The sequence below is a fragment of the Oscarella lobularis genome, chromosome 7 (assembly GCF_947507565.1).
Source record: "Oscarella lobularis chromosome 7, ooOscLobu1.1, whole genome shotgun sequence".
Taxonomy (NCBI): domain Eukaryota; kingdom Metazoa; phylum Porifera; class Homoscleromorpha; order Homosclerophorida; family Oscarellidae; genus Oscarella; species Oscarella lobularis.
Window position 1 is genome coordinate 1,673,486 of NC_089181.1, and position 26,498 is coordinate 1,699,983.

At 48.6% G+C, this 26,498-nt stretch overlaps 9 protein-coding genes across 13 annotated transcripts; 5 read left to right on the plus strand and 4 right to left on the minus strand.

Moving 5' to 3' along the window:
• Positions 1–167: 167 nt before the first annotated feature.
• On the minus strand, positions 168–2,643 carry LOC136188608 (uncharacterized). The gene is made up of 11 exons (XM_065976355.1): positions 1,687–2,643; positions 1,571–1,639; positions 1,325–1,519; positions 1,244–1,280; positions 1,044–1,186; positions 896–994; positions 770–844; positions 515–694; positions 392–468; positions 297–339; positions 168–240 (listed from the first exon to the last, which is right to left on the minus strand). Exons 1-9 carry the CDS (start codon positions 2,641–2,643, stop codon positions 412–414), a joined length of 1,812 nt encoding a protein of 603 aa, XP_065832427.1. The 3' UTR covers positions 168–240; positions 297–339; positions 392–411.
• A 496-nt stretch (positions 2,644–3,139) lies between these two features.
• LOC136188604 (oligosaccharide 4-alpha-D-glucosyltransferase-like) lies at positions 3,140–6,174 on the minus strand. Its single transcript, XM_065976352.1, has one exon. The coding sequence runs from the start codon at positions 6,015–6,017 to the stop codon at positions 3,159–3,161; it is 2,859 nt and encodes a 952-aa protein (XP_065832424.1). The 5' UTR covers positions 6,018–6,174; the 3' UTR covers positions 3,140–3,158.
• LOC136188609 (tRNA-dihydrouridine(47) synthase [NAD(P)(+)]-like) lies at positions 6,082–9,970 on the plus strand. 2 transcript variants are annotated; one of them, XM_065976356.1, is made up of 13 exons: positions 6,082–6,278; positions 6,336–7,011; positions 7,124–7,213; positions 7,268–7,447; positions 7,496–7,672; positions 7,730–7,826; positions 7,875–8,001; positions 8,051–8,138; positions 8,194–8,246; positions 8,299–8,427; positions 8,479–9,006; positions 9,054–9,451; positions 9,529–9,970. In XM_065976356.1, exons 1-11 carry the CDS (start codon positions 6,202–6,204, stop codon positions 8,549–8,551), a joined length of 1,767 nt encoding a protein of 588 aa, XP_065832428.1. In that variant the 5' UTR covers positions 6,082–6,201; the 3' UTR covers positions 8,552–9,006; positions 9,054–9,451; positions 9,529–9,970. The 2 variants fall into 2 exon arrangements, with proteins under 2 accessions (XP_065832428.1, XP_065832429.1); XM_065976357.1 differs by lacking the exon at positions 9,529–9,970 and having other exon boundaries at positions 8,479–8,572; positions 8,848–9,006; positions 9,054–9,379.
• On the minus strand, positions 8,817–14,497 carry LOC136188603 (uncharacterized). The gene is made up of 15 exons (XM_065976351.1): positions 12,647–14,497; positions 12,472–12,594; positions 11,564–12,418; positions 11,401–11,508; positions 11,276–11,350; positions 11,080–11,225; positions 10,495–11,023; positions 10,317–10,444; positions 10,043–10,262; positions 9,770–9,994; positions 9,636–9,721; positions 9,514–9,587; positions 9,194–9,459; positions 9,048–9,139; positions 8,817–8,993 (listed from the first exon to the last, which is right to left on the minus strand). Exons 1-15 carry the CDS (start codon positions 14,483–14,485, stop codon positions 8,879–8,881), a joined length of 4,881 nt encoding a protein of 1,626 aa, XP_065832423.1. The 5' UTR covers positions 14,486–14,497; the 3' UTR covers positions 8,817–8,878.
• Positions 10,517–17,033, plus strand: LOC136188611 (cytosolic phospholipase A2-like). Of its 3 annotated transcripts, XM_065976362.1 has the most exons (11): positions 10,517–10,778; positions 10,829–11,041; positions 11,088–14,574; positions 14,637–14,732; positions 14,826–14,863; positions 14,911–15,046; positions 15,098–15,234; positions 15,289–15,529; positions 15,584–15,694; positions 15,749–15,886; positions 15,930–16,036. In XM_065976362.1, the coding sequence occupies exons 3-9, from the start codon at positions 14,527–14,529 to the stop codon at positions 15,608–15,610; spliced, it is 723 nt and encodes a 240-aa protein (XP_065832434.1). In that variant the 5' UTR covers positions 10,517–10,778; positions 10,829–11,041; positions 11,088–14,526; the 3' UTR covers positions 15,611–15,694; positions 15,749–15,886; positions 15,930–16,036. The 3 variants fall into 3 exon arrangements, with proteins under 3 accessions (XP_065832434.1, XP_065832433.1, XP_065832432.1); XM_065976361.1 differs by lacking the exons at positions 10,517–10,778; positions 10,829–11,041; positions 11,088–14,574; ... (3 more) ...; positions 15,098–15,234; positions 15,289–15,529 and adding exons at positions 16,273–16,445; positions 16,497–16,865; positions 16,928–17,033 and having other exon boundaries at positions 15,622–15,694; positions 15,930–16,223; XM_065976360.1 differs by lacking the exons at positions 10,517–10,778; positions 10,829–11,041; positions 11,088–14,574; ... (3 more) ...; positions 15,098–15,234; positions 15,289–15,529 and adding exons at positions 16,273–16,445; positions 16,497–16,871 and having other exon boundaries at positions 15,622–15,694; positions 15,930–16,223.
• A 40-nt stretch (positions 17,034–17,073) lies between these two features.
• Positions 17,074–18,804, plus strand: LOC136189079 (uncharacterized). Its single transcript, XM_065976922.1, has one exon. The coding sequence runs from the start codon at positions 17,074–17,076 to the stop codon at positions 18,802–18,804; it is 1,731 nt and encodes a 576-aa protein (XP_065832994.1).
• Positions 18,805–20,485: 1,681 nt separating this feature from the next.
• On the plus strand, positions 20,486–25,035 carry LOC136188704 (nuclear valosin-containing protein-like). The gene is made up of 23 exons (XM_065976470.1): positions 20,486–20,591; positions 20,645–20,715; positions 20,766–20,815; positions 20,867–20,948; positions 20,999–21,083; positions 21,146–21,356; positions 21,405–21,484; positions 21,534–21,668; positions 21,725–21,826; positions 21,885–22,002; positions 22,058–22,211; positions 22,273–22,410; positions 22,463–22,527; positions 22,577–22,653; positions 22,710–22,832; positions 22,888–22,992; positions 23,060–23,122; positions 23,169–23,291; positions 23,361–23,460; positions 23,512–23,618; positions 23,671–23,747; positions 23,818–23,968; positions 24,023–25,035. Exons 1-23 carry the CDS (start codon positions 20,511–20,513, stop codon positions 24,056–24,058), a joined length of 2,334 nt encoding a protein of 777 aa, XP_065832542.1. The 5' UTR covers positions 20,486–20,510; the 3' UTR covers positions 24,059–25,035.
• On the minus strand, positions 24,035–25,419 carry LOC136188705 (mitochondrial basic amino acids transporter-like). 2 transcript variants are annotated; one of them, XM_065976471.1, is made up of 4 exons: positions 25,286–25,419; positions 25,198–25,241; positions 25,069–25,149; positions 24,035–24,851 (listed from the first exon to the last, which is right to left on the minus strand). In XM_065976471.1, the coding sequence occupies exons 1-4, from the start codon at positions 25,317–25,319 to the stop codon at positions 24,111–24,113; spliced, it is 900 nt and encodes a 299-aa protein (XP_065832543.1). In that variant the 5' UTR covers positions 25,320–25,419; the 3' UTR covers positions 24,035–24,110. The 2 variants fall into 2 exon arrangements, with proteins under 2 accessions (XP_065832543.1, XP_065832545.1); XM_065976473.1 differs by having other exon boundaries at positions 25,069–25,160; positions 25,198–25,350.
• LOC136188706 (mitochondrial basic amino acids transporter-like) lies at positions 25,351–26,490 on the plus strand. The gene is given in 3 exon segments (XM_065976474.1): positions 25,351–25,499; positions 25,548–25,733; positions 25,735–26,490. Coding segments are annotated over 3 exon segments (936 nt in total). The 5' UTR covers positions 25,351–25,468; the 3' UTR covers positions 26,454–26,490.
• The last annotated feature ends 8 nt before the right edge of the window (positions 26,491–26,498 follow it).

Below are 26,498 nucleotides of genomic sequence, written 5' to 3' on the forward strand. Positions count from 1 at the left end.
GAGAAATTTTTCAATGACTCTGCTTTTAATTGATATTTCTCCCTTTCGTACATAGCAATCTAAAGACCGAGTAAGAGCTTGAAAAACTAAGCAAGAATTAAAAACGCACATTTGGAACTTTTGACAGCGACTTGTAGTCTTGGACAGCTCTCTCTAAGTCGTCCAGTTCAACGTGCGCTAATGCTCGATATTCGAGTGCACGTATCTGCCGACCCAATGCAGGCCTTGAATGTTCAAGGGCTATAGGACCACAACGTCGTTATTGATTAACGTGCAAAAAACAGTAACACAATTACCCAAATAGAAACCAGCACATTCGACGACCTCGGACCACGATTTCTACGATAAGCATTTTCTCAATAAAAAGTCCTGCAAATGGAAATTCACTTACCAGACGTACACAACACTCGATCAACTTGAAGGTGATGCCAAGAAGCAAAGTGAAAGCATCTCGGTAAATCTCATCGACTTCGTCATAGCTGTAAGGAGGCATCGACGAGAGGAAATCGAATACCTCAGAACAGACGTTCTTCGCGTCTGTCAAATAGCGTTTGGCGCGTTGAAATCGACCGTCGTGGTAGCGTTCTAGACCCCGCTCGCGCAGGCTTCGTGCTCTCTCCGTCTCATAAAAAGTCCACGTCTTCAGATCCCACTGTGGAAGAGTAATGAATGCCTTTGCCTTCAATTCGTCTTGCTAGAATAGCAGACAACATTGTCGCAGGAGAGAGGAGAGGCGAGGTGCGCAAAAACGCGCAACCTCTCTATTCACCTTCACAACTGAAACATTTTGGGCGCTTAGAGCATCGGCAGCTTTTCTTTCTAATTCAAAAACCGTCTTTTCGATCTAATGAACTACAATCAGAATTCTGCTATATCAATACAGCAAACGACTAACGGTTAATTCTTCCGTCTTCTTTCTCTTTGAAGAAACTACTTCCACTGACTCTGCCTGTAAATCTAGTAGTCTCTGCATTCGTTCGCGAAGAACTTCCGTCTGCCGAACAATCACAAGCAAAGGATTAGTGATAAAGCGAAATGCAAACCGGTGCAATGGCAAACATCTTTTCGCAATCATGGTAAGCCTCTTTGTGCCTGCCCTGCTGTTCGTAAGCTTCCGATCTTAGTTCAAGACATTTGACGGTCCACGGGTCAACACGTTCCTCGGCTTCGTGTATAGATTTCAAAGCTAGAGATGCATGCGTTGTTGAGACGGAAAAGAGAGCGGTATATAAATGTTATCTACCATTAGAGGCAAAGTCGATAACATCGTCAAAACGTTCCTAGACGGCAAGTCGGTTAAACTCACAAAAAGAAGATTTTTTACCAATGCTGTTGAATCCCTTGCCATGAGATACAAAATCTCACGCCGTAGATTTTTTTTCGTTTCTGGTACAAGATGATCTGAAACAGACTCGCAAAGTTTTAAAGACAAAGTATACAGCGACATAGCAACTGCAGGAGTTGGCAAGCAACGAGCTTCTCGCAGTAATTTATAGCTTTTGGCGAAATAATGCAAAGCCTAGTAAAACTTCTAGCGCATTTCTTAGAAAAAGAAAGAATATTAACTTGCCTCATTCCTGTCGTTTGCTGTGTCAGTGCTCACAGCCAATAAAGTAGAATAGCGCCTCGCAGCAAAGTTCTAAACGTTCAGTTAGCAACTGCAAGGGATAGGCGACCAAAGCTCACCCTGAAAAGCTCGTCAAGCGAGATTTGTTCGAGGTTGCCTATCTTAATCTCAACTGGGCCTCCAACAGACAAAAGGAACTTCAATGAGACAGGGTAAGCAAGAGACACCACAAAGTTAATGAAGGCTTCACCCGGGACGGTAATCTCCAGGATACAGGAACCGTCCTTGACAACAATTTCTATTTCGTTTTTCGCAATGGAACTGCCAAGATGTACAATTATCATCTTCTTAATTTCATCATAATGACATTTAAAATCTTCTTTTCCTTTCAGTTCTGGAAATACGATTCTGAATGATACGCTTCGGTCAAACGTCACAGGTCCGATTTCGTTCAATTCGTCAATATAAGACTCACGAAATTCAACATTCTCACGAGGAAACCTGGCAATTTCCCTAATAACTTCTCGGATAACTTTACTCTGTCTTTTGTATTGATCCCTGAGACTGTTGATTACAAAAATCCAAATGATTTCATAAGAATCTGCTCCTTGATCATCTGTAGTAGAATCCGACTCACTATATTCTACCAAAGAAGCGGTAGCAAAAGCTTGTTGACTCGCATCAGAATGTCTCGTTTCGGCGCATTCGTCAGTGACTAATGACGCCTCTCTTAAGCGTTCGTCAGTGACTAATGACGCCTCTCTCGCTTCTGTTTCCGGCAGCTCAAACTTTATCTTCATAGTTTCGCTTCTTAGAACTCTGCAAAAGTCGTCGAAGGCGGGAGCGGGCTTTTTTACAACCCGTAGAAGAACACTCCTTACAATGTCTTCTATAGAAGAGGATGCTTTTCTTTGGCGCAAAATCTCTTCGTAATGGGAAAACGTAAGAAGTTCCCCAGCGAGTAGTTTGTCAAAAACGGCGTTGTCATCCAGTTGCGCCAGGGCGTTAACAACTTTCGTAAAGTTCGGACGAAGCCACTTTTCCCATCCAGGATCAGGATCAGTCGGATCAGACATCTTAATTTGTCTCACTCTGACTAAGATCGTGAGTTGGCTTGCGTGTCGCGCAGAGCTTTGCTTATATAACGGCTTGAGACGTATTTGGTATAGCAAGGATCGATCCACTTCACGCAGATACCGCAACCAGCTGCAAAGAGCTCAAGTCTAGCGCATCACGTGCACGGCTCCTCACGTGAACAACGAAGGAGAAGAAGGCGCGTAGACCGTCCGGACATCCATCGTGAGAAAGCCGTTGAAACAGATGGCGCACGCAGTCACTACTATTTGATGATGCTGGCGTACCAACGAAAATTGTCACCTTTCCTCGACTTAATTAAATTTATGTCGTGGTGTACTTTGAGTAAAGCCGCAGCAATGATCATTGAGATGTAGATCAAACCCAATGAACACGCTATTTTATAGACAACTTCCGGCCATTTGATTAATTGGCACGTTTTCTCCTTTTTCTATCTTGCATAGTTATGATGCTAAATATAGCCACGCCTTTCATGTACTGACACCGGTTTTCAAGTTCATGAGCGTGCAGAAGCCGTGCTTCGTAACTGTGCAAGTATCATTGCTCTAACGTCGCTGTCAAGCTTTTGCAGGCTCTCTATTTCACTAATTCCACTGGCGAGCATAGCAGCAAACTCGCTCAGTTCGTCGCGCGCTGTGCGATAGTTATCCGTGATGCGTTGTCCCGTCTCGGCTGCAGTAAGCAATGAGAAATAGTCCTCCTGATAAACGCGATCCGAGTCCCACTGGTCATCGAGTAACTTCTTGATAGAAAAGAGCCGACGGAATACGCCAGCAAAACCGCTACCAAGTAGCGGAGTCAAATGAGGAAACGTCGGCTTGACGGTAATGACAAGAGCGGCGTTAGTCGGCCGCTTGGAGACGACATTTACCAAAAGCGACGTCGTCGAACCGTCGTACGTCCAACTGTCCTTATCATAATCAACAGCAAACGGCACATAGGCTACCGATTTTCCGCCAATACTGACGTCCTCAGCCGGCCAGGCGCCAAAAAACTGAACCTGATACGAACGAGCAGCCGGAAATCCATCAAAATAGCCCTCAGCCGGACCGACGGTTAGAGACAGAGACAAATTGGTAGCCACGTAGGAGAAATTCGTCCAGACAAACTTGTTCGTCGTTAGATAGTCGGTCGTATTGCCGTCGTCATCGTACAGCCGACCTCCGCCGCTCGTCGCCGCGTCGCCTCCGGCAAAGACGACCAACTTGAGAGAATCGGGAATAACCTGCGCTTGACCGAGCGAATCGTCGACGAACGAATCGACGCGAAGCGGCACGACGCGACCGGCTCGTCCGAAGACGGGCATCTCGTCGAGCGTGCAGGCAATCGACGTCGTCGTCGAACCGCGATAAACGCGACCGGTCGTCCAATCGACGTACGAATCGCCGCTCGGAAACCAAACGTCTTTCGTCGCAAGACCGGTGGCGTTGTCGACGGGACCGACGATGGGAGACACGAAGAAACTGTCGCCGAAGAAATATTCAGTTCGATAGTCATACGATTCGTCGTTTTCCGGATGGGAGTAATAGACGGGACGCACGAGGCTGACCCCCGTGTCGTGAGCGTGTCGTGCCTGCGTGTAGAGATAGGGAACGAGAGCGCCTCGTCGAACGAAGAAGCGACGCATGATTGGATAGTTTTCGGGCGGATAAAGCCAAATGTCGCGGAAAATCGACGGACTCTTCATGCAGTGCGTACGAAACATAGGCGAAAAGACGCCCCACTGGATCCAACGCGTGTACATCTCAGGCGGCGACGCTTGAACGAAACCGCCTATGTCATGACTCCAGTAGCCAAAGAGAACGTTTGAGGCGGTGATCGTGAAATAGACTTGAAAGGCGAGCGAGTCCCACGTCGGAAAGACGTCGCCGGAAAATCCCGTCTGGTATCGATGATTGCCGAGACCGCCGAAACGATGCAAGAGCATGGGACGCTTCGCGTCGGTCCAATGATAGGGATTCGTAAAGAAGACGTAGTTGAGCCAGAAGGTCGGGTTGACGCTGGGCCGTCGGATCCACTTTTCTCCCTGTTGCCAATCCAACCACCAAAAATCGATTCCCTCGCTCTCGCGTTCGCTCAACACGATGCGAGCCCAATTCGTCACGAACGTGATGTTCACGGGATCAAAGGCGACGTACTTCTGAGTCGACGGATCGATTCCCATCGCCGTTGCCATCTCGGCGTACTTCTCCTCCCACGGTTGAATGCCGGACGCCGGATGAAGATTGAGCGTGTTTTGTAGCCCGTTTGCCTTGCACCAGTCAAGAAAGGCAACGGGATCAGGAAAGAGATGTTTGTTCCAAGTGAATCCTGTCCAGCCTAGTCGCTCGCCCGCCTGATCTTTCTTTCCTTCGCTTGATTCCTTATAGAATGTTATGTGCCAGTCCATGTCCGTGACGAGAACGTCAAGAGGAATGCGATGGTTTAGATAGTTCGCAGCGACCTGTTTTTGGCCGATGTCGTTGAATGCCCAGTACCGCGAATAGAAAATGCCCATTGCAAAGCGCGGGGGAATAGGAATCTTTCCCGCTAATAGAGTGAACTCTTTGAGAGCGACTTCGTAATTGTGACCGTGGCCAAAGAAATAGAGATCTCTCACTCCTTGTAGACTGTAGTAGCACGTCGACGTCGACGTGGAGCCGTTTTTCTTCTTTAGCAAGCAGCATCCTTTTCCTTGACAATCCAAACCGGATATGCCAGGATACCCGCAGGCCTGACGTAAATTTTCGTCTATCTGACAAGCCTCTGAGTCAGGTTTGGGCACAGCTCGATTCACGAGCCAAGGCCACGTTTCATTTCCGTCGAATTGAGGCGCGTTTGTGTCGTCGACAATTACGTAGCCGTCGCGCGACACAAGCCCAAGCGTGCAGTGCAAGTCGGTTCGTTGGTTTTGGTAGCAGTCTAGATTGCTCGTCATGTTCCCGGTGTCGCCGTCTAGCGTTCGGAACGTGCCCAAAAGATTACCACCAGCGTTTGTGCGATTCACGCTTGACTCGGGCGTCCACGTGACCGATTTTCCGCTTGGTAGTTTTGCAGTCACGTGCAAGTTCGTCCAATCGAATGAACGAGTCGATGACGTCAAATAGCGAAGTTCGACGTTGTCGGTCGTGATTACGAGCCAGTCCTTATCCATTGACTTACGATACGGCGGTACAGGTAGGCGACGATTGAGAAAAACGAACGTGGCGAAGTCGGTGAAGATGCCGTACTCCATTCGAATGATGTAGCTCGTCAAAACGGTAAAGCGAGCTTTACCAGATGTCACTATAGCCTTTGAGTCCGATCTTGGGTCATGGGCTTGCGGTTTGACAACGCATGCGAGCGCCAAAAGGACGAGACACCAAGAGGGAAGCATAGCGCTACGGTAGACGGGACACTAGAAAATGTCCGCGGCCCACGTGCCATCGAAAGGGACGAACGAAGTCGAGCACCGCGTAAACCAGGGCGACATCGTCCAGTCGAGGTCCAGTAAGTGACAATTACCGCGTTGGCAACAGCAACGCGAAGCTCAACGCATTATCCGGGCCACTGGTTCTCCAATGGCGTCGAACGAAACTTGCGTGACTACTTCGTCGTCTTATAGCCAGCGACGAGGAGAAGCGGCTATCAAAACCGAGTAATGCATCAAGGATGAGGGACGACTCCCTAGACTGCCAACTGGTCTTCTGTGCAGATTCCTGCGAAAGAACGTCGATAGCACGAACAAGAAACTCGCAGAAAAAGAACCAGAAGAAGAAGAAAAAGACCCAGAAGGTCCACAAAAGAAAAAGGCGAAGCTTCGCGGACGCAACAAGCGTCGACCGCGCGAGAAACGACCGTCGAGCGAATCGCGCCTCTGCCCGTCGATCGTGCGCGAAGACGAGTGCCCATTCGGAGACGACTGTCGATTCAGTCACGACGTGGCCGCGTACGTGGCGTCGAAACCGCCCGACGTCGATTCGACGTGTTCGACGTTCGAACGTCTCGGTTTTTGTCCGTACGGAATCGCGTGCCGATACGGCGGACAGCATTTGACGGCCGACTACAAGAACGTGACCGATCGCGACAAAGTGGCTCGACTGCGTCAGCCGCAGACGACGAATCTGCTCTCGAAAGAGTTTCAGACGATTTTGAGGAAGAAGACGTTGGAGACGCCGGATTCCGATCGATTTCTGACTCGCGTCGCTTCGGTTAAGAAGTCGGGTCTTTCCTTTGACGAATGGGAGGCGACGATGAAGGGGAAAGAGGAGAGTGGTAGTGAGGCGTCGTCATTGGGAGTTGTGACAGACGAAGGATTGACGAGACTAAGACCTTGTGAGAAAAAGACGGTTGATTTCCGAGATAAACTCTATCTCGCTCCGCTGACGACGGTAAGGTTAACTAACCTCTTGTATAATAGCGGCGACATGCAAACGGATTGTCGTGCACATTATTAATCCTATATGTCTATTATTGGTTGCTTTCTTATCCGTCTGTTTCTAGGTTGGAAATTTGCCGTTTCGGCGTATCTGTAAGTCATTTGGCGCTGATATTACGTGTGGTGAAATGGCAATGTGCACTAATTTACTTCAGGTGACGAGAGCGATATTTTCACTTGGCAATAGAGACTCGATCTTCCGTCTATAGGGTCAGCAGTCCGAATGGGCTTTACTGAGAAGGCATCAGTGCGAAGACCTGTTTGGCGTTCAGGTGTGCGGATCCTTTTCGAACACAATGACGCGCTGTGCAGAAATGCTGAGAAACAACGTCGAAGTCGATTTCATAGACGTGAACGTTGGCTGTCCCATCGACCTCGTCTATAAGAAAGTAAGGAGCGGGAGAAAGAGAGTTTCTTTCTGACGTTTTGCTTCACAGGGCGGCGGCTGCGGTCTGATGCAGAGAGCAAAGCCGTTTGAGGAAATCGTTCGTGGGATGAGTACGGTGCTTGACGTTCCGCTCACGGTGAAAATGCGAACGGGCGTCTACAGCGGTCAACCGAACGCGCACAAGATCATTCCCAAGCTTCACTCGTGGGGCGCGTCTCTCGTAACGGTATGGGTACTGCGAGAGCGACAAGCGAACGACTCAGGCAATTAGTATTTTACGCAGATTCACGGGCGATCTCGGGAACAGCGATATACTCGAGTGGCTGATTGGGATTATATTGATCGATGTGCTAAGCTAGCCGATCCTCTTCCCTTATTTGGTATGGTTGTTCAAGAGTTAGTTTGCTGCGTTCTTCATGTTTTGTTAGGAAATGGAGATATTATTTCGTTTGAGGACGCCAATGCGGCTCGCGAACGAACAGGAGTGGCAGGTGTTATGATTGCTCGAGGGGCTTTAGTGAAACCGTGGATATTCACAGAAATTAAAGAACAGAGGTGAGTAGGCATGGGTAGATATAGACAAGTGACGGGATTATTCTTGCAGGCATTGGGACATATCGTCCCAAGAGCGACTGGACATTCTGAAGGACTTCACCAAATACGGACTGGAGCATTGGGGATCTGATGATCAGGTATTGTTGAGGCTGATACACGCAGTTCTGCCATCAGATCAATCCTTTTTCTTAGGGGATATCCACGACTAGAAGATTTCTACTGGAATGGCTATCTTTCTTGCACAGGTTGGATTGCTGCGGCTCTCTTGCCCTTCTCACTCAGCATTCTACCTTCCAGGTATATTCCCGTTGGCATACTAGAACACTTACCTCAGAAGATTAACGAACGACCGCCCCCGTATGAGGGTCGTGATGAATTGGAGACTCTTATGGCAAGTTCAAATTCAGCAGACTGGGTCAAAATAAGGCAATTATACGAAAAGCCAAGCCTAACGTGCGTATTTACTGTTCTCTCCAGTGAACTTCTTCTTGGCCCCGTCAGTCCTTCCTTCTCGTTTCTTCCAAAGCACAAGGCAAATTCCTATGCGTAATCCTGTACTTCTGTTTTTGAGGTGAGGCCTGGATGATGTGCTAGCTGCTTCTGTACTTACTTTGTCGAAGACCATCCCCTTTATAAGCTTGCGCTATCCTAGGGGGTACATTTTGATCCAATTGAGCTACCCTATCATTGATTAAAATGACCAACAGGAACAAACGGAATATACGTACTTACACCTGAAAGAGCCCCAGGCCCCGCCTCCGTATGTATGTATGTATGTAACCCCATTTTACTAGCGCTCAAGCTGTTGACTTCCAGAGCCTTTCTTATTTACACTTTTTTTACCAGACAAGCATATATATGAATTAGATAAATGCGACTAGCTAGAAAGTTCCAAGGAACTAGCAATCCAGCTTGGACCGTCATCTGCTGGAATTTGCGCCTCGCTATTGCCTACTTCGTCCTTTGACAAAAGGTCAGAGCCCTCGTTGAATCTACCGAAATCAGGTCGTAAACGCAATTTCACTATAATACGAGTAACTGTTTACTTCCAGTATCCTTTGATGTTGGGCGACTGATCGACTTGCAGGAATCGATCGAATGTCGACGTAACGTCGACTACGGCGTCCCAGAGACGAACCTACGCGACAAAAACGTTTACTTTGCTTTCATCATTCAAATCTCCTCTTGTGACCTCGTCAATCCATGCACCGGACAAAACAGCACTGTCCGTTTGGCCCAAGAGCAACTCCACGGTTTCGCCTGCGGTGACGGTTGATCCGACGACAACGGTAGCATTCAGCTGACCGTTGATAAAAAGGGACTGTTCGCCGGTCAAATGGTTGTACTGCATTGCAAAGTGAGACCAGGTTTTGAATGGAATTGCGTTTTCAGTAGAAACGTCGTCGGAATGTGAAACACCGGCCCGAAGAGTCTCGTTATGAATAACGAGGTGAATTCCTAATGGAGAGTCTGAATTAGGATATATAGATGCATGCATACAGCCTCATTTGCCTTCTCCTGTTGTAGTTCCAAGAACAGGCTTCTTCGCCAAGTCGCTGCACACGCGAGGTTGTCCACAGGCAGAGCTGGGATGTCAAGTCGTGAAACGACAATCGGTTTCTATGAACACTTACGTGAAGGTAATATCGTCAATTGCGATATCTGAGAATGTATTTCCGTTGTGAGCCGTTATTTTGACTTCGATTCCCCCAACAAATCTCTAAAAGAAAGCGATGTATTATCTCCTTTCAGTTGACGTAAGTCATACCCCCAAGTCAATTGTAACGTTTTCCCAATTCGGGCCCTGTTCTCCTTCGACGAAAAAAACTGTTTCCCATCCTTTTGTTCCTTCGCTAACTTCGACTTCGAGGGACCCCATCAAAGTATTAAATTGAGGGAATCGTGCATTGGGCGTGAAAGTGTCGTCCATGTGGTAAAAGAACGTCATAGCGCATCCTGACGACGAAGGAAAGCACGGCGTCTGCAGTGATGCCTGCAGCAGTACAAATCAACTTCTGTAGTCGGTGTTACTCTGACTTACTCTGTCGCCGGGCGTCAAGCCCGTTGCTTCAAGAAAGGCGTAAAATCCTCCTCCCCCCGTGTGATCCGACGTGGGTCCGGTGTTAGCTGAAGGAGTGCTCGCGTTGGTGAAAGACCACTGCGTGTCGTCGTCGTCACTTTGAAAAAATGAACCGATATTGATGGCACCTGTCAGCGGGTTCCCGAAGTCCGTAGAGCGTACTATATCGCAGGTTAGACCACTACAACACGTCAAGTCAAGTCATCTGCTGAGAGGGTTTGAGAAGAATTTTTACCGGCACTGATTGATAAAAATCCACCCGCTGATGGTAAAATCGTTTTCTATTAGGTCCAGTGCTTCGAAAGTGCCGAGAATCGCTCCGCTTTTCGTCGTATTTTCAAAGTTCAAGGCGAAGTTGTTATTCTATATAGTTCGTCATGACAGTAAAAATTAAAATCCTTTTATATTCTTACCTCTAGACACTTGTAACTGAGTTTCGAAAAGGTGACATTCTCTTGAGAGAAAGCGAACACGCCCAGACGTCCACCGAAGTGAGTCGTATCGTAGATCGGTCCGCTATCTGCAATAACCTGTGACCCTTGTAACCACTTCACTTGCATAAATCCGTTCGCCGGATTGTGAACCAAATTCCATCGATACGAAGTCTCGTATTCCCATGCCAACGGATACTGCATCCACAAGAGACGCGATTGGTCGGGCGTATTGGCCGCATGCCAAACAGCGTCGCGTAGCTCAGGTCCTGGCCCCGTTTTCGAGTCAATGACTTTGAGTTGTATTCCTGGATAGGCATTGGGACGCGGGTAGTCGCCTAGAAAGAATTGCTGTCGACCGCGTTTCCATATGCAAGCGTAGAAGCGACGGTTGTTCTGATATCCGAATATGAAGCCAGCGAAATCGTCGTCCGCATTGAGGCCAATGAAAAAAGTTCCCGCGTACTCAACGTAATCAAAGGAATCCCGCCCAATCGCCATGCCTGGATCGCTGTAGAATAAAAAAACGGTAAAAATCAATGTAACTGTTTTCTTGAACCCGGCAACCTGTTTAGAGTTTGAAGAATTTCAGCTCCATTGTCATTGATAATCCATATGGGATCGTTTTGAGCGGATTCAATAGGATCAAGAGCGATTCGATCAAACGTCGAAAAATCTGTTCTCGTGATGTCCTTGTTCAAGGGACACACATCCTAAAGAGACAGATATCTTAAACGTCGACAGCGTGAAAGGAGCTGATCACCTCTGAATCGATAACACCGTCTCCGTCAAAATCATTTTCACACGCGTCACCAATTCCGTTATTATCAGTATCCGTCTACAAAAGATATGATATTTTTTGAGCGTGCTACTGATGAATCCGATAACCTGTTCAGGATTTGCAACTAGAAGACAATTGTCGTCTACGTCAAGAACGCCGTCGCCGTCGTCGTCATCATCGCATGCGTCACCGATTCCGTCACCGTCAGTATCCAGCTACAAGAGAACCCCACTCCCTTCCGCACAGCATAAACATAGAGAATTTGCCGACCTGACTTGGATTCGCCACGAAGACGCAATTGTCGACCGAATCAATCAAGCCATCCCTGTCGGTATCTTTTCCATCATCGCACGCATTTCCTACACCGTTCTGATCGTCGTCCGTCTGATTCGGATTCGGCACCGATAGACAATTGTCGCACGCGTCGCCGACGCCGTCGCCGTCGCTGTCAACCTGAAGCAGATTCACGTGCAGCGGACAGTTGTCGTTCTCGTTCAAAAGCCCGTCGCCGTCGCTGTCGTCGTCGCACACGTCGCCCAATCCGTCTCCATCCGTGTCCGTCTGATCGTCGTTGAAGTCAGTCACGCAATTGTCGCACGCGTCGCCGAATCCGTCCGAATCCGTGTCGTTTTGCGACGGATTGACGACCGTATCGCAATTGTCGTTGACGTCATTGATGCCGTCGTTGTCGTCGTCCAAATCGCACGCGTCGCCGACGCCGTCGCCGTCGGCGTCCTCTTGTCCGCTGTTCGGCTCGTTGGGACAGTTGTCCGCTCGACACTCCGGATAGTCGACGGCGCACGGCAGAGCGACGTTCGGTCGACCGTCTGCGTCCGTGTCTACGCCGCAGAAGGTGCCGTTGCCGGCAAAGCCGGCATTGCACGTGCACGCGAACACTCGTTTGGCGACGTGGCGACACGTTGCAAGAGTGGCATGGCAGTTGTTTTTGCCGAGAATGCAGTAGTCGGACTCTTCGCACTCTGTTGAATTGCTCGTGTACGTTTCGTCGGCTTGGCATTGACGTCGGCCTGGCACGATGAGTTCGTAGCCGGGATCGCAGACAATGACGCAAATATCGAGATACTTTGTGCCTGTGCAGCGAAGAGTTCCAAACGTTGCCGGTGGCTAAAACAATTCATTCATTATAAAGAGGATTTTGTTGGTATGGTCATTTTTACCAATTCTCCGCAGTCACGTCGCAGGCAAACTGGATCCGGACCAACCCACCGAGATAGACGTCCACAGGGTCGATCTCTGAGACCGTCCAAGAAGAAACCTTCGTCGCATTTATACACGCAAACCTACACGAACAGTATTAATGAATTCCGAACTGCGAATTTTGTTCCTATATACGTCAAGATAAGCCGAGCCGGAGCAACTGACGGAGCCGTTATTTGGCACGGATGCGTTTCCGCAGTCGACGGTTCGATTGCATTCGTACACTATGCCTTCCCACAAACCGTACGGATTGCAGTTGAGTTCAAATTGAATTCTCGGTTCCGGTAAAGATCCGCCGAGAAGCAATCCCGGAGTGCAAGTGACGTTGCAAACGCCAAGGTAGTGCGTCGCATTGCACTCAATTGTCGTATTATCGTAGGAGAGAATCGGACAGTCGACGGGATCGCAAACTGTCGGATTACCGGTCAAACGATTCGTCCATTTTCCGTCGTCGCCGCATCGTATCGGTTCGGGGTACAAAGACTCGTATCCCAAGTCGCATTCAAATGAGCACGTATCGCCGTAAGCAAATCCCGTGCACGAGTAAGAGCCGTGCAACACGGTGTAAATAAGTGGGCACGGGATGACAGACAATCGAATATCATCAATGATGCTGAAAATCCTATTGCGACCATTGTCGTCGGTGAGAGTGAAGCAGTCAAAGTCGGGACAGCAAACTTGAACAAATACGTTGAGTCGACGCTGTTTCTCTTCCACTAACGTAACGAAAACGCTGCCTCTGTCGAAAGTCACATTGACGTCAGCAAGGAGCGGTACAAATGCCGCCGGCGAATCAGGTGCAACGAGCTGAAGAGTCGAATAGCACAATTCGGGTTTGGCGACATTATCAACATTCAGTTGAGGATATGTGACGGACGTGTAAGGCGAGTCCAATTGATACATCCCTGTCAAGTCGGTGTTACTAGGATACAGGCAGCCGATGAGCGACTGGCCGTCGTCGATGCATCGTCCAGCTCCCTGACGATTTACGTCCGTTCCGCAAGTGCCAGAAAAACATACAGCCGGATCTTCGCAAAGGACCCCGGAATGATTTTCGTCGCAAACGCAGTCCGCTTCGTCGCCCGGAGTAGGCGAACAGCGACCGTACGCGCAAGGATTTTGCGCGCAACTTCCTCGCTCAGACACGACGTGCACTATCGCGTCCGCCGTCGACACGTGCACGCCGTCTGTCGCTTGGAGACGAAAGTCGAATCTGGTATTGACATCAATATCTCGCAGTGAGCGCGACAGTAGAACAAAGCCGGAAATCGGATCCAAAGAAAACGGAACTGTCGTCGCATTCAGCGTCGACGTAAAAGTGACATTCCTATTCGCAGAATCGACGTCGTCGTCTCGAACGGACGGTCGCACGACTACGACTCCGACGCTCTCATCGACGAGAAGATACGTCTCGTAAACGGCGAGCGAGAATAAAGGCGCGTTGTCGTTTCTGTCCTCGACGATTACGACGACTTGGGCCGTCGCACAGAATAATGACGTGCTCGCGTCGTCAACACGGATGGCGACGCCCCAGACCTCCCAAGCGCAAGTTTGCATGACAACGAAGTAAACGCCCTGCCTCTCCCGATCTAAATCGTTTCCAACGGTTAATATGCCGTCGTTTGTGATGTTGAACGGCGAAGTTATAGTGTCGACGATCGAGTACGCGACGACCACGGTGGCGTTCGTGGTCCAGGAAGCAGGAAGTCGCAGCGACGTTTCGAGGACGGGCGTTCCTAGAGTCGCATTTTCCGCTATCGTCGCGCTGTAGTCGGACGAGTTGAACGCTATCGTGTCGTTCGGTAGTCCGCAAAGGGCGACGCACTCGTCGGCGCTACATTGTTGTGAACTGGTGTGATCGAGACAGGCACGAAAGCACGCTGGGGATTGGGGAGTTCCTGTCCAGTCGAATGCACACAGGTCGACTTGCTGAAACGATAGGAGAAGCAAGACGGCCACCGTGTTCAACTGCATAACAGAAGGTTGCTAATATCGTAACCGGTGTTTTGATTATAATGGATCTAAGCTACGTAATCAGTGGACTTCCTGTCTACGAACTTACAGTACGTCATTCCGATGATCTACAGTGACTGTAGTGAGTTCCTGATATTTTTCGCTAGCCCAGGAAGGAGACAGGACGCTACAGTTTAGAGCTTTTTTTAAAATCAATATCGACGAACTGAAAATTTCGAAGGAGCGTCAGTTTGAGTATCGTTTTGGGGTAAGAGACTATACTCGTTCTAACGTCCCCCCACATTGTAGTGTATAGGCGCCTCTCGTTTAGCTGCATTGTAGTTTCACACTTTTTCTGTAGAAGGAATCTTCATTGAGCGTTGGGGTGTGCTTGAGAAGGCAAGTATTTTGCTGACGGTACAAACTGTAAATAGCGTTTTTTCTAGTCTAACCGCTGATGTGATTGACATGCGCCTGAGCAAACACCTTCATCCAAAGGAAGTGGAAACAGTTGCAAAGAAGAAGGCAATTTGTAGGGATGCTATTAGCAAGCTCTTGGGAAAAGACATATCTCCAGACAAGGTGTCTTTTTTTTTCCACTTCTCTTGTATTTTCTTAATTTCTTTCGTCTAGGTTCCTGTTGTTGGCATTTTGGGTTCTGGGGGAGGATTTCGAGCTATGACTGGCGTCGCTGGATCAATGCAGGGAATGAAAGACACTGGCGTTCTCGACTGTTCGACGTATATTGCATCATTATCGGGCTCTACTTGGTATATGAATTGAAACGACGTGAATTTGAAACACGCTCTCTTTCGATCGCGTAGGTACCTTTCAAATCTCTTCTGCCCCAATTTATACGGTGAAGAAGAACCAGATGTCGACAAGTGCGCCGCATACCTCAAGCAGTGTTGTTCTAAGATGGGACCTCATTTATTCAATGAAAGTGCCTTCGTCAAAGGCGGATACATAGAACAGCTGATAAGGAGGCGCGACAATGGGCTAAATGTCTCGTTGGTTGATCTGTGGGGATGCTATCTAGCATCAGTTTTTCAAATGGCGAAAACGGTATATTGTGGCAATTCCTCATGTGTTTGTTGTTTCAAACCCTTTACCCTCTAGGGCCAGACAGACGAACACAAACTTTAGCAGCAGCAAAAATACGTTGAAACTGCCAGCATGCCTTTTCCTCTCTACATGTGGAACCAAAGATTGAAACGGAGATATTCTCCGGTAAATAAGAAAGCTGAACGAGCACAGAACTGACTGGTATCTGCGTCTGTTTAGAATGGCTGGAGTTTACCCCTTATGAGTATGGATTTGCGCGTTATGGATGTTTTGCTCAAGTAGAAGATCTGGCAGCAAGAATGTACAAGGGCGTCGTCTGCCGCCGACGTGACGAAGTCAATATCGGATATCTAATGGGTACCAGCGCAAGATAAGTCTGATTTTGTAATCCTGCCTGTAGGTTTGTGGGGAAGTTGTTTTGGCGTCACTCTTCACTACGTTCTCCTGACTCTCGGTCAGGAGAGTGAGACGTGGAAGGTGCTGGCCAACTTGATGCTTGGCTACCTGAAGAGGCTGAAAGCAGACGAACTGCGTCCGTTTGCCGCCGCCCTGCCGAACATGATGCGAGGAATAGCCAGAAGCGACGACTGGAAATGGGATCATACTGTTAAAGAGGCCTTCAAAGCTGTTACAGACTACATAGAAGCCGAGATCAACGAACTAAAGAAAACGTTGCTCTCATATTCGCCTCCCGGTAGGATCCGTACTGGTCCAGAGTGCTTCCTTCAGTGCTGTCGTTCTAGTTGACGCTGAAAACGTGATTCCGCCAGAAAATGAACCTAGCATGATTGTGCTAGACGGTGGGGGTGCCTTCAACGATCCTTTTCCGCCGCTATTAAGACAGGAGCGGCGTGTCGACGTTCTGATCGTCTTTGATGATTCTTCGGAGCCAAACCAATTGGTCAATCCCTTTGGAGTGAGTCTATTTTCAAACCGTTTGGTACTAGGTATTGGCTTTGGTTTTTAGCAACTAGTAGAGGCTGCCAAATGGGCTAAACAACGCGGTCACAAAATGCCGAAAATCGATCCCTCCATATTTGACAAGAACAACATCGTTGAGAGCTACGTTTTTGAAGATCCAGAAAACGATCCTGAATGCCCCATCGTCGTCTTCTTTCCGCTTTGCAATCCGGATCTGAAAAAGGAGACGAACCAGGATGAACCGGTGGAGGGACAAGATGAAGTCAACCCTTTCGCATCCTGCTACGGCACGTTCAATTTAGACGCTTACGATGCAAAGCAATTCAACGATTTGAGCGATCTGTGCAGAAGAAATGTCCGACGCGGTTTGGAGAAAATCAAGCAAGCCATCGCGAGAAAGGCCAACTTTTAGAAGGTTTTCTTGCTGTAGCGTGCTGCTGCACCTACGGCGAACTAGAAAGATTTTCGTTTCTTTAGCTGTTGCTGCTGCTTCCGCGCCTGTGCAGTATACTGTATGTCGGGGAACAAAAGCGCCGACAGGATGCTTAGACTACTGGTATAAACTGGTATAAACTGGTATAAACCCTTCCGCCTTCAACTCTCAACTCTTAACTCTCAACTCAATGGGAAATCGTTTCACCGTCTGCGGTAGCTCGCAGAGTCATCATCTGCACGATTTGCGCGAAGACCTGTTCGGACCTCACGCAGAACTGATTGTCTCGGCCGCCAACGGCGGCACGATTCTGACGATGAACGACAGCGTTCCTACCGTCGAAGCGCTGGCCGTCAAAGGTGGCAAGATTATTCGCATGGGGAAAGAGGAAGACGTCCTTTCGCTGATGGGCATCTTCACGAAGGTGATCAAACTAAAGGACGATGAGACGCTCATGCCCGGTCTCATCGAGCCGCACACGCACACAAGCATAATGACGGAATTCCTTTCGGGCCGCATGAATGATTTGAGCGCTTTCACGACAGAGAATCCAACGGGAGCATCGATCCGGCAAAAGATGAGCAAAACGGTCAAGAAAGCACAGGCGGCATCACAGCCACCCGAATGGATTGTCTTTTCCGGCTGGGATCCCGTTCTCGTTCCTGATCTGATTAAGCCGGACTTTCGTTTGAACGCCAAGTGGCTCGACGAGAAGGTGACTGACGAGTTTGCAGTTCTCGTATTGCAGCAGTCGTTGCACTGCTGCTGGCTCAACACGAAAGGCTTGAAGCTGTGCGGAATGAAGGACAATCCGACAGGCCAGGTAAAAGAACCGGCCGGAATGGAACAGGTCATGAAGCACATTTCGCAGCCGAGCGGTCTTGAGCTGGTCGGACTACTGTTGAACGCTATGAGAACGTACTCCGAGCGCGGCTTCACGACTGTCACCGATATGGGAACCCTGCCTCTCGATAAGCTCGTCGTTTCCGCGCTTTCGTTCGTCACTCTCTTGCCCGAGTTTCCAGTTCGCTGGGGCATCTATTACAATGTTTTCTCCAAGTACGTTCCCTCGATCAATCGAGTCAACGATAAACTGTGGTTTCCCGGCGTGAAATTCTGGGCGGACGGGTCGCCGTACGTCGGCACTATGTGCTGCAGCGAACGCTATCACAGGACGGCTTTGACAGAAGGGCTCGAATTTGATTTTGGGCATCCGTACGGCGTTCTCGACAATCCCAACACAGCGTTTCTAGTCAAGAAGTTGACTCCCTTTAAGGACCGACTGATTGCCGTTCACAGCCACGGCGATAAAGCTGTCGAGCAAGCGCTCAATGTTTATGATCAATTGATCCATGCCCGCAGCGACAGCGGCAGCAGTCCTGCCAACGTTGATCATCGTTACAGGCTTGATCATGTGGGACAAATCACAAAAGATCAATTGATTCGCGCTCAGCAGATGGGGGTGACAGTAACCTTCTTCACAGATCACGTTTACTACTACGGCGAAGCGCTGGGGCACTCGATAATCGGGCATGAAAGGGCATCACGATTTGCTCCCGCTGGTCTTGCCAGCAAGTGCGGTCACAGGCATTGGACTCTTCACCAGGATTCACCTTGCAGTCCGCTTCATCCCTTTCTCTGCATGAAGAACGCCATTCTCCGCAAGACCATGCAGCACGGCGATGTATTGGGCCCTGAATATCGTATCACGATTCAGGAGGCGCTGAAGGCGTACACTATCAATGCTGCCTGGCAACTGAAGAGAGATGACGAAATTGGGAGTCTTGAAGAGGGTAAGTTGGGGGATTTTGTCTACCTGAGCAATAACCCTCTCAACATGGAGCCGGAAAAGCTGCCGGACATCAAGGTAATCGCAACGTTTATTGGAGGGCATCGATTTGATCCGAAACCTCTTTCTTGAATGATCATCGTTTCTATGACAAGTACTTCATGTGCATGAGAGCTCAAACCGCATATTTGTTCAGTAATAGCTGGCTGGCTTCAGTTAGAACTTATAGGAAAGGTGGGGGGGGGGGGGGGGGGGGGGGGGATTGAAGTAGGGAATACGATAGTAGTTACCTGCGCTGCTCTTGGCTGCTGAATCAAAAGTTAGTTAAAGTGTGTTTTCTTTCTGTTCTTTTGGTGATGATGCTGTCTCAGTCTGAGACAGCATCATCACCAAAAGAACAGAAAGACTCTCAGTCTGCCATAGTCTCGCGTGGCCAGGCCTTTTTCACGGTTTATCTGGCTCGGAGTGGGAAAAGGACCTGGCCACCTGAGGCTACGTCTAGCATCAGGTTTTCAAATGGCGAAAACGGTATATTATAGCGTGTGTTGCAAGTTTCCTTTTAGCCACACTGACAGACGATCACAAACTATCGCAGGAGTATTCTAAATTTTTTCTCTAAGTTCATCGACAGATTTGCAACTAAGTGTTGACTGACTGTTGTAAAAGTGGCAGTTAGAAATAATGGAGCCTTCATTAGACATTATTGAATCTACACTGCGTTCACTTTATGTGAGGCCTAACCGGCCCCAACCATGCAGTTCCCGCGTGGCTTTGAATTTTGAATTTGTCTTTTAGACGAATTCCCATCAAGAGACTTTTGCTCGGTTTCCTACTAGCGTGCGCTAAGAAAAGACATGAACTCTCGCTTTCTCGCTCAAGCGTTTCGATGGCGTACCAGTTGCACTTTCAGACTCAATACAGTTACAAGTTCTCGCAAACCTTTTCACCTAATGAGGAGACGCTTCGTCACCCGTCCAAAAGCCGGTAATTCAGTCACAACGCCGACCGAAAACCCGCACGATCACGATCCGACTCGCTGGGAATCCGTTTGGCAGCGAATGCATCACATAGAACAATCGCTTCATTTTCGCGGCTATTCTATCCTGCGCGTGATGGCGGGCGTCGTCGCATTCGTCGGACTCATGTTCTACATATTTCGCGATCGCATACGAGAGAACGTCGCCGGCGAAGTGGCGACGGTCGCCTCGCGCTCGCTCGAGCACTCGACCGTCGTCAATCGAGCCGAAACGATGAGCAAGGGCATACTCGTCGAGATACTTCAAGATCCCAATGCTAAGGAATTGGCGAGAGATTTTGTTATTGACGTCATCACGAGACCGGAAACGAAAGCGACGGTCGCCAGTCTGCTTGGCGAAGTTCTTCAAGATCCGGGCATTCGACAGCAATCTTTCGAGTTGGCGCGAGACGTCATTGGGAGATTGACGGAAGATGACGAGACTCGGAAAATTCTTTTGTCGTATATGAAGAGTCTTATTGAAGACGACGTCACGAAGGGAGCCGTTGCCGAAGTGTTTCGCTCGCTTATGAAAGAGGATTACGTCCAAGAATTTGTAGCCGAATTCTTTCGCAGCGTAATCGCGTCAGAATCCGTTTCTGAGCAAGCGACAGACTTGGCTCGAAATGTGACGCGTGACGTTGTCGGTGACAAGCAGATTCAGACCGATACAAGCGAGGCACTGTGGGTAGCAGTAAAATCAGCTTTTGTTCCTCGCTGGTTCGGCTAAACGATACTAGAGTACAGTATATTTTTTTACCCATTGGCGTGACGTCACGCTAATTTCGTCATCCTGTGCACAGAAGCGCGCGCTCTCGTCCTCATGTCTCGACGAAAGGGCCTGTCGCTTTCGGCTGGAAAGACTATTATAGGGGATCGAAGACTTCTGCCTCGCATACGAGAAGTTAGTTTTATGTAATGACGCTGGAGAGGAACAGCTCGAACGGTTCCTTTCAGTATCTCAGCGAAATGGGAGTCGAACGAGTCGATACGACGCACTTATGCGATCACCTTCAAGAATCGTATAGGTAGCTGAAAAAGATACTGCTTAATTCAACTCGATCGGGACATTTCTCAGCGAATATTCGAGAAGAAAGAAGCAGCCATTCCGAAATCTAGTCCAAAAAGGTGACTAAAAGGTTTCCAACGGTTTCCCCGTTTTGAAACAAGAGCATTTAGCCTGTGCTCTCCTTTCTCGCGACCCCGAGGAGAGACTTGTTCGTCTGGAAAGGGCTCACATGAGAAAACGACGACTTCCAATGTGTGGTGAAACCTCTGAAAGAGTCGATATATAACAGATGGATTTTCTAGAGACGACAGAACGCCCGAGAGTCAGACTGATGAGTCTCGTGACGCTAGCGACGCAGACGTTGATGAGCCGCTTGTGACCGTGAAGGTATATGATACCACCATCGGACTTTGTCTCCTAAATTTCTTAAAGTGGCTCTCTAACTAAAGAATTCGAATATGCTAAACGGTTCTCTTGTTGCTGTTTACAAGTCTGAGGCGACTGTTTCTGCGACTCCTTCAGACAAGGTCGATGGCAATGAATTGCCGTCTGAAGATTTGGCTCAGCAGCAGAACGAGCCTTCTACCATGGAATCGGTCGGAAGAAAACGAAAACGAACGAAAGGCGAATCGAATCGAGCAGAAAAACGAGTCAAACAAGGTCTTTTTTATTGACGTAACCGGGGGGCATTTTGAGACTGTCTGTCAGGCGCGTCATTTCATGATTTTTCTCTGACTCAACCAACTGCTACTTTTGCTGACATCGGGGGAAAGAAAGCGTGCTTAGAAGTCAGTGGAAACCTTCTCTTTATCCTTCACTATGTACTGTTGTTTCTAGGAAGTGAGTAAGCTTCTTCTGCACCTGCTCCATCCGGAAGTGTACCGACATTTGGGCATTACCCCTCCTCGTGGCTTTCTCCTACACGGACCGCCGGGCAGCGGAAAGACTCTTCTCGCCAACGCCATAGCTGGAGTGGGATTATAATAAAAAAAATATAGTAAAACAGCATGCATTTTTTTCTCGCGTAGGAGCTCAATCTCCCGTTCGTTCGCGTCGCTGCAACCGAACTCGTGTCAGGTGTTTCAGGCGAATCGGAGGAAAAAATTAGGCAATTGTTTAAGTACGCCAAGGTAACAAAGGAGACTTCACTTGGCGCATGTCCCGATTAAAAATGATGGTCAATTGCAGGAGAACGCGCCGTGTATACTATTTCTTGACGAAATCGACGCCATCACTCCCAAGCGGGAGAATGCGTCCAAGGACATGGAACGACGCATTGTCTCGCAATTGCTCACCTGCATGGACGGTGTGTGTGTGTGTGGTGAGTTTGATTGCTTTTCTCTGTGACATCTCGTCTTTAGAATTAGACGAATTTGGATTATTAAACGAAAGGGGTCACGTATTTGTAATTGGCGCTACGAATCGATTAGACAGCATCGATCCTGCGTTGAGACGAGCCGGTCGTTTCGACAGAGAAATCAGCTTGGGTATACCGAATGTCAAAGAACGAGAAAGGTCGACAGAAGCATATCTCTAGCTTATGTTCTTACGTCACGTGTCTTTTTTTTCCTTTTAGCATTTTGAGAGTGCTGTGTCGGCCGCTTCATTTGTCATCTGACTTCGACTTTGAGGGCTTGGCAAAACAAAGTCCGGGCTTTGTTGGCGCAGATCTTGTTGCCCTTTTGCGAGAAGCGTCAACGGCAGCCGTTAACAGGTAAAAATAGGAGCGCAGGTGGAGTAAGCAATAACATAGTCATCGATTGAAGGGTGTTTGCGAGCTTGGGCGAAAAGGAGGACTGCACTGCTGTGAAGGAGGACAAGAAAAATTTGCGTATGAGCGGTGATGATCCGTTGTCTGATGATTGACGACCTCGCTTCAGTTGCTTGGCTGAAGGATACGCGTCCTCTTAGTGAAGACGACCTTCAGAGATTGTTTGTAACTATAGAAGATTTTGAGGTTGGTGAAACAGTCAAGTGTATTTTTTTCTCCCGCTCTTCTATTTGATTTTCCAGGTTGCTTTGCCTTTGGTTCAGCCTTCGGCAAAGCGAGAAGGATTTGCTACTGTTCCTGACGTCACGTGGGCCGATGTTGGCGCTCTGGATGAGATCAGAAAAGAACTCACAGTGGCGATTTTGGTATAGAAACGAAGACAGACATTTCCGCTCATTTTTGTCATCTCTTTTTTTCAAGGCTCCCGTTCGACATCCGGAGCGTTTCTCCGCTTTAGGTTTAACTAGCTCAGCTGGCGTTCTACTAGCCGGTCCTCCGGGCTGTGGAAAAACTCTCCTGGCAAAGGTACGGTGTCGAAACATGAACTCGAGACATAAGAGAGGTGAAACGGACGTCTTTTCCACACAAAAAGGCTATAGCTAATGAATCGGGTATAAACTTTATATCCGTCAAGGGCCCAGAATTACTAAACATGGTATATATTGCCATTTTCTTTTATCGCTTTCACATTTGTTTTTCAGTACGTTGGCGAATCGGAACGAGCCGTTCGGCAGGTGTTTGAACGGGCTCGAAATTCGGCACCGTGTGTCATATTTTTCGACGAAGTTGACGCGCTTTGTCCTCGACGATCGTACGGCGGCGATGTATGGAGCAAACTGCGCCGTCCGCGCACGTCTACTGGTCTTCTTTTTTTTCCTTTTTTGAATTTGCAGACGAACGTAAGTGCTCGCGTCGTGAATCAAATGCTTACGGAAATGGACGGCCTATCTTCGAGAAAACAAGTTTTCGTCATGGCTGCTACTAATCGACCTGGTAATCAGTTTTGTTGTGTGCTGGAAGGGGAGATGATCGATGTACGTCCAGATATTATTGATACGGCTCTTCTGCGACCAGGTCGCCTTGACCGGACTCTCTACGTCGGAGTTCCCTCAGCGGTGGATCGTTTTGCCATACTGAGGACTCTGACAAAAGTAGGAATACTTACGCAGGCTATACACTAGTGATTCTAATCTAATACCATAGAATGGATCACGACCTGCACTTCACTCCGACGTCTGTCTCAAAGACGTAGCAGAGGACGAACGATGCTCCAACTTTAGGTGCGTTTCCCCCCTTAATTAATTTTATTTAATTAATTATTAAGAAATTTCTTAATCCATTTGCATTTAGTGGAGCTGACTTGGCTGCTTTGGTGAGAGAAGCTTCTTTAGGAGCACTGCTCGTTGAAGGAACAGTAGAAGATTCTAAAGACATTCCCTTAGTAGAAAAACGTCACTTTGAAGAGGCATTTCTCAAGGTCAAGCCGTCCATAACAGAAAAGGTAAGCAATATATGTGACCTCTCTGTTTTCTATGAAGCAAGTGCTGTTTCATAGGAACGACAATACTTTTCAGTAAATAATAAGAAATGATTACAACTCCAAATACAATAAATTAGCACGGTGGGAAAGAAGACAAGAAATATCACAATGACATTTTTTCAAGAAGTCTATACGTAAGCGTGTATACGTAGAAAACGGCGGCGTTGGAAGGAAACGCTCTCACTTGCTGCGGAACCAAACCCTTCCACAGCGACCTCCACCCTTCATTTTTCACACTCGTTCGAACACAATCAATTATTCCGTTATAAGTTCGAATGGGCCCCTTCTCCTGCGCTTGAAGTCTCGACTTGATGACGTCAAACGGATAGAAGAGCGTCCACGACGCCATTCCGGCCAATCCTCCGGACAGGAGAAGCCGCGGCGTCGAAAGAGTTTCAGTCCTCTCTCCGACGGGAGTCAGAGCGTTGCACAAGAAGTGATACGACGAGAAATAGATTGCAAAACCGGGAACGTCTCTCGCCAAGCAAGCGACGAGCCCAACGTACACTCCCCTAACGCCTTTTTGCTGTATCAGTCTCCGGTACACGTCCATCGGGCCGGAAAATTCCTGAGCGGCGACGAGTTGCGGTCTCGTGCCGATCTTTCCCACCGGCTGCGTTTGCATTTGAAGGAGAACTTTGGCGAGCTCGATTGGCGAGCTGAGAAACGACTGGATGAATCCGGACGCGCAGCCGGCAACGAAGACGTTCGATAGACGATGGTCGTGACGATCGACTCCCCTCTCCAAGGTGCGCAATGTCGATATGTATGAACCGAAAGCGATGCTATTGAGAAAGGCAACGCCTAGCAGGGGACTCAAGATTCCCTTGTAGAGAGCAAAGGCCTATAAAAAGGTATCATTAGTATTGATTTTTTACTGTAGTACTACTAAGGATACACGGCTGTTCTCCTTTCTGAACGGAGCACCAAGAGCGCACGGCTAAACCCTACCTAATATAATCATAGACCTTTCCTACAAAGTGGTCATTTGTCTAATGCAGCTAATTTCTATTGCGGCTAATTATTATTTTTTTCGCCGTATTTTTTTTCTGAAGCTGTACCCCTTCGTGACGGATGATCTTCATCGTGCAGTCTAGAAGACCTCTGTACGTCTTTACGGGACCGTCCATCTGGAGGCGAACCTGCGTATACGCTACAAAGACGGTAACAAATTTGCTCGGCACGATTACCTTGACGGTGTCGAAGGGATGGCCAACAACAAGACCGGCCGCGCCTGGAAAACAAATGGGCAGATGTGGCATGCAGTGGCCCGCTTACCTCCAGTCCAGCCAGCAATGAAGTCGACCACCATGATTATTCGGGATCTTCGCGTGAACCAGGGCGTGATGCCGGGCGTGATTAGGGGCTCGGGCAGTCAATGATGAGCGTACTGTATCGGTATTTATCTACTGCAACTGAACCGCCAGTTAATCCGGGTATTTATCAGAGCGACAAGACACGATGGACGAATACATTGGCGGATCCTTTGGAGGCACGCAGATCTTTTCCCGTCGAAATGATCGACGAAAGTCTGTTCTAGGTATAGCAGGTATCGCTGTCGGGCATCCATTCGACACGGTCAAAGTTCGAATGCAGACGCAGGCGTTCGGCGGTCCGAAGTACCGCGGAACATTCCACTGCTTCACGTCCATCATCGAACAAGAATCGGAACGTGGTCCAACTTTAAACGGCTCTAGAAAGAGAGAAAAAAAATGAAAAAATGTTTTTCGTATAGATTCGAGGTCTCTACAAGGGCATGACGTCGCCGCTCGTCGGATTTTCGGCGATGAACGCTGTCGTATTCGGCGTCTACGGCCAAGCGATAAAAGTGACCTCTAACGACCACGCCCACCACCACTACCGTAGCATGGCCTTTGCCGGTGCGATTGCCGGTCTCTGTCAGACGCCAGTAGCGTCTGTCGTTGAGCTCGTTAAGACGCGACTGCAAGTGCAGGGAAAGGGAGAACGACGCTCGGCTCGTCAATCGGCGCTCACGTTTGCCGGCCCGATCGACTGCCTGAGGAAAATTTATCAGAAAGAGGGAATCAGACGAGGCGTTTTTCGTGGCTTAGTGGCGACGGTGTTGAGAGATACGTACAGTTTTGCTTCCTACTTTCCTACCTACGAATTCGTTTGTAGACTTGCACCGACTGGAGAGTCGTCCCATTGGATTCTTTCTGGTGTGGTGACGCTCGTCGGTGGAGGTCTTGCCGGCTGTGTGGCTTGGCTTGTTAGCTATCCTTTTGACGTTGTCAAGTCGCGACTTCAGGCGGACGGAGTCGACAAAGTGCGCTATAGTGGACTATTAGATTGCTTTCGAAAAAGTTATCAAGCTGAAGGTATTAGCGTTTTTGGTAAGGGGCTCGGTTCGGCGTTAGTTAGGGCTTTTCCGGTGAATGCGGCTACTTTTACGGCAGTAGAAATGTATCGATATTTGCTAAATTAGCTACTTTGATATTATATAGCTACGGCTGATTAGCTAATAGGGTTA